Genomic DNA, 6,000 nt, shown 5'->3' with positions numbered 1-6,000 from the left:
CCACCGAAAATATACCACTCCAATCAAAATCTGACCTCTCTACATATTAACTGCGGGTAAGATCGACACTATTATTTATATAATCGATGTCCGAATATTTTGACAAAGATTCGAATAGAGGTCGCCGCTGCATTATAAATTAATATTTTACTTACTATAACGTAGCTACATTCATAGTAGTTTTTTAAATTCATTAGTTTGTGGTTACGGTTGGTTCATTACCGTCGTTACGATAAGTTTTATATATTGAACAATCATTGCAAAATATTAAATTAGCAATACTTTTATCAACAATAATTGCAATTATTGAAGACTCACAAGATGGAGCCGGTTTCTTTGGAATGTTGACGTGTCGCAACTGTGAGACGTATATTAATAACATAATAACAATTGTAGTGTATACATTAAATAATATCATTGCTTCTGATTAAGTATGACATTGATTTTAAAATAATCAATACATAGTGGTTTTAGTGTTCAGTGACTTATCATTACAAGAATGGAGAACCGTCAATATGGCCTGAAATGCAGAGATGCATATAAGAATATTGCGATCTTTCTAATATTTTATGGTAAGGAAAGAATGTTTATATTTATAGTAAACTACCAATCTATCAGTGGCGAAGTATGGAGGTAGGCTGTTAAGATTCAACATAAACAGTAAATACTAAAATTTGTCAGTCATATTTATTTGATTTCATTGAAATGCCTGAGCACAGGACGGCAAAAATCATGACCAAGTGGATCCCACAGTGGAAACGGTCTAGGGGCAGACAAAAGAAGAGGTGGGCTGACTGTATCGAAGAGGACTGGAGAAAGATGGGGAGGGCTGGAGACTGGAGAGGAGCAGCCAGGGAAAGGAGCGTGTGGAGGACAATTGTAGAGGAGGCCAAATCCCGCCCCGGGATGTAGTGCCGAGAAAGAAGAAGAAGAATTTATTTGATTTCATTGAACTAAGAATACAATTTGCAGATGGTGTTGGTTAGTTTTTAAAATTCAATTAAACCCTGCATAGACCAAACCATAATAGTTTAGGTATGCTATGGGCGATCCAACAAAAATAATGCCCACCTTTTCAGCTGTGTTTATTCGTTTTTGTTGAATAAAGAATACATACCTATTACAGATCTGATGTTGTTGGTAAGTTGTTTAAAATTCATTAACCCCAGCCTATACCAAAATATAATCGATAAGAAATATTCTTCTATCTATAAAATATCTAAAATTAATGTACGGCTTGATGGCATAATTTTAGATGTTTTATAGATACATGAATATTTTTGGACTATTATCTACTATGGCTTGGATTAGGCGGGGCTTAATTGAATTTTAAAAACTAACAGACACTATCTCCACATTGTAGTCTTAGTCCAATGAAACCACTGTTTATATCGGATCTTAACAGCCTACCTCCACCCTTCGCCACTGCAATCTATGTAATACACTAAGTAAGTAAGTAATGATTTCGAAGAAATCTTTCCTGTATTATAAATGGAGCCTAAACGTATGAATGATAACAACGCGCGCTCACGAAGAACGACAAAAATACAAATTGTTAATTATTAATATGTGAATGAAATAAACTCTACTTCTTCTTCGCCGGGACCTCATGATTGCCTTGAGAGCCTACTCAAAATGTTGGCCCCTAATAATTATAGCCGTTATGCTACGCTCATTAGATAACCACTTGCGGATGCGACAGATCGCATCGGTATGGGGTATGTACCCGGAAAAGTTTTAATCCCTTTCTTTCCGATGCCATTTTCTGTAGACGCGTTCAGATGTCAAAAGTGGACTGAGTACTAGGATCAACAATTCATACACACCCTGATAAGATACTGCCTAATTTAACTATTTTTTGCTTAAAGAATTGTAACTTTCTTCAGAAATTTATGCACAGGAAGCTCGATCAGATAGAAGTTTCTACATTGTTGATTATTACTGATTGATTGGCGACTATATCGTAAAACTATATTATCAAATTTTCGTGTCGGGAGTAGGGAATCCAATGCCGATGTCTAGTATAATTTATACTATTTAAGACATTTATTGTTAATATCGTGTACGTTCAATCTAGGAAATACATGGGTTTAATGGAGTAAATAATATTGTAATATAATAACGTGAAAGTAAAACAGTTTTTTTTATTTACTTAAGAAAAGATTCGGCGTAGAAACAAAGTGCTTGCCTGCACGTCTGTGGCACTGGCGGTTAGACGCCGTTCGCGTGCCAGAACGTCAATGGCGTCTAGCTGGTTAAATGGACGAATTTATTATTTTTACGATGCTCTTACGATTGCGTACGACAACAAAAAATGGTTATTTATTATCCGTGAGCATCCGGCGATTCCCCCTGTGACATGTGCAGGTACATCTAACATAATTTTGTACACATACTAATTGATTGTGATTGGTAAAAAAATCAATCCCGAAGGTTTCTGGATTACGTTTACTAATCCCGGGATTCATATGTATGAATTGTCCGGGATCCCGGGATTAGATTCTCTAGTCGAGAGGAATTAATAGTTTATTTGAAGAATATGATGATTACTTTTGAGTAAGTATCCAAATTAAAAGTTCAATTGATATTAATTTCTAGGGGCAGATAGTGATCATCGCCCTGGTTCTAGCTTACTGTACGTACGTCCGATTTATTAGTTTTAATCAAATCTAGTTTGAAGATTTGGATCATATAATATTATTATATATAATATGTGTGATGTTTCCCTGTTCGATTGAGAAGAGTTCCGGGTACCTAGCCAATACGTCGATTGATAATAATATAATATAGCCAATGCATACCGAAGTAGTGAAGACTACTCTTTGTTATGCCAATTCAAAACGTTTTTTTTAGTTAGAAAGAGAGGGGGGGGGCTATAAAATTGTTTTCCATTGACTTAATTCATATATTTCGTATTTTTTTTTTCGTATTTCGTATTCATAACTCGAATTAAATACATTCATACCTCGGTATAACAGATCCCACTATTTTTTTTCGACCATGTCCGATCCTACTAAGATCATACGGGCCTCCACAGGGTGGAGGTTTGTATTGACAGATTTTGTTTTTACGAGAAATTGATGTCAGCCACTTGCTCAACCTATTAGGTCAATACTCTGACTCATACACAAATTGAAAAACAAAATGTGTAGTTGCGAGACCCAGGATTCGAATCTATGTATTTATGTATGTATTATAATTGTTTTTGTAAAGCAAACCCTAGACTAGAGCTATGGTGCACAACCTATTTGACAGAAAGTGCCGCAGTGGGCCCACGTGTTGAAAAACAATGATATTATAAGTACAACACTTAGTCTAGACATACATTTTAATTATTTTTTATTTAATAATTACATATCAGATACCGATTTTGGGCAGCATGCGGCACACGAGCCGTGGACTGTGCTTCACTGCTGCTAAATATTTAGGTACCTACTTTATTGGTTTTTCCTTATTTATATTCCCATAAATCAGTGAAAAGTAACACGTGGTTTTATATATATTACGCCCCCCTCCCCCAAATGAACTTATTGGTAAGTATTTAATTTGGCTTTCGTGTAAAAAACGTTATTCATCACCGCCATTGCCCATAAATATAGTCTACAATCTACATAAATACCTAATGCCTTTGAAAGAGAGGTTTTGAAGAAGCAAAGCCAAATTTTATTCGAATTAGAGGACATCACAAGATAATAATGAATTAAAATAAGCACATAGGTACATACGTAGGTACTTAATATATTCGAAGTCATATAATATTCTATGATCAATTAATAATATTTTTTCAGTGTATATACATATACTAAATATATTATACATACATGCATAAAAATAATACGTACGTACCTACCTATTGATACAAGGTCAAATAATAATAATGAACTTTAAATGTGATTCTTTATTCAAGTGGTTTTAAGCAGAGCTGGTAACTGAACTGAAACCAAACCATAAAACCCACTTACCCAAATATCTCCTTAATTAATTTGGAACCGGAACCCGCGAAAACCCACAACCAAAACCTTTTTATAAAGTCGTATGTTAGATTGTTTTTTTTTTAACTTTTAATCTTATAATAAAATATTTATTTTAGTTTCTGTCATCGTTTGTTTACTGGTGCTGAAACAACTTATTCGAAAAAACAGTTTATTGAAATAATATAATAAATATAATATTCCGACAAGTTTATTTTACCCATGCGGTTGACCACATACAGACTACTGACTAATCTCAATACATACTTTGAAAAAATTATAAATAATATCAATAATATAGCTACCTCTAACTAGACAGGTAAAGTGTTGGTAAGTAGATAACACTTTCTAATGAACCTATTGGTTTTTAAAAAAAACCGGAACCGAACCTACAAAAAAGTCGGGATTATAACAGCTCTGGTTTTAACACATTAAATCTTAAACATTTATTACATTATTATAAGTTAATATTAATTATATACTGAAAATAATGTAACAGCTTTTCAATGACACATAAGGATTAATTAAGTCAGCTATTCGTGGAAATGTTATTGAGTATTTTGTATACTTACATATTAACATATTCAAAATTGCTTGTAGGTAAAATAAAAAAATAAGTTAGGTACCTACCTACCTATTTAATAAATTATTCGAATATATATGTTAATACAATTTAAGAACAATGATTTTTCTCTTTTCTTTTGTTGTTTTCATTATCGTTGAGTATTTTGACTTCGGTCAAAAGGCTGTATCTATCTATTCTTAGGCCCGTTTCAGACAGGACACCGGTGCCGCGATCGGTATAATATAGGAGACCTTTGTATTCGAATAAATGGGCCTTTGTATTATGTTTATGAACGCCCCAGAGCTAACGAAATAACGCGTATCTGGTACACCTTTCCGTCGGCCGCTACATTTTCAAGCCGCCGATACAATTGTTTTTATTACCACAGCCAGTATTTTGTTCTAATTTATAATGAAAAATTATGCATTGATTCATTAGCTCTTGGGCGTCATAAATATAATACAAAGGCCCCTTTATTCGAATACAAAGGCCTCTTATATTATATCGAGCGCGACACCGGTGTCCCGTCTGAAACGGGCCTTACAGTTTGTCATCCGAATCTTTTCACTTGCTTGGGCCATTAAATAAGGCAGCATTTATGTCCAACTCCAAGTAAGCTGTAATCTACAATCCATAATCAAAACTTGCAGAGATTTATCACATTCTCGCGTTGCTATTCATCAACTTGTTACAAATTAAACAACAGCGTTTGTCTTCACTCTTAAAAAAAATACTCATTTCTAATAAATTCGTCGTAAAAATTATAAGTTTTGGTACAATTTTGTGCACTCTTGCGCTCATCGTCAAACTATTACTGTGTTAAGAGACGACTGTGCGTAAGAGGAACTACGCCTCAGTTTAAAGCGCGAAGTTTAACATACAATCTTTCTCACTCACTCCTGCTGCAGTCCGTAAGTAATGGAATGCAAATTAAGTTGTACTTTCTCATAGTTAATTTGAAAAAACTTCCACGTAAGTTAGTTAAGAATTTAAACAAGTAAAGTATGTATCACATTTGACAACTAGAAACCACACTTATCACTAGAAACGAATCTCGATAGTGTAAGATGCTTAGTTTCAAAATAGAGGACCTGTATGATTAAAAGGGTCAGAGCTAATCAGACTAAGCTGTCTCGCTGTAAGACTGTGAGAGATTACGATTAGAAAATTATGGAGTTAACATACAGTTGAATCCTAATCCATCTATATAGCGCTTGCGGCGTCCAGTCAATGGGCAGCGACATCTATTGGTCTCTTTTAGAAGTCACGCCGCTACAATGTAGATATATTTTTTTTTGTATTTGCACAACTTAATAATTAAAGTGAGCATATTATGTTGTAATCAATCAATGGTCGACGAATTGGACATGCCTGAAAATAAAAGATATATATTATTATTAGCTCTTCTTATTGACCATTGCTGTGATGTATTTTACGGCTTTCAAAAGTATCATCATTTCATCG

The 6,000-nt window shown here is 34.0% G+C and overlaps 1 protein-coding gene across 1 annotated transcript in view; it reads left to right on the top strand.

Moving 5' to 3' along the window:
• Positions 1–206: 206 nt before the first annotated feature.
• The window catches only part of LOC147077987 (modular serine protease-like), a 68,797-nt gene continuing 63,003 nt past the window's right edge, over positions 207–6,000 (top strand). The window contains exon 1 of the mRNA XM_085961081.1: positions 207–572. Coding sequence (XP_085817207.1) covers positions 500–572 — 73 coding nt within the window. The 5' untranslated portion in view covers positions 207–499. The remainder of the gene's footprint in view (positions 573–6,000) is intronic.

Source organism: Rhyacophila brunnea, unplaced genomic scaffold, assembly GCF_057557595.1.
Source record: "Rhyacophila brunnea isolate RB1 unplaced genomic scaffold, BYU_Rbru_1.0 scaffold_12, whole genome shotgun sequence".
In the NCBI taxonomy this organism is placed as follows: domain Eukaryota; kingdom Metazoa; phylum Arthropoda; class Insecta; order Trichoptera; family Rhyacophilidae; genus Rhyacophila; species Rhyacophila brunnea.
The sequence above is the reverse complement of the archived record's forward strand: the minus strand, read 5'-3'. Positions and strand labels throughout refer to the sequence as shown.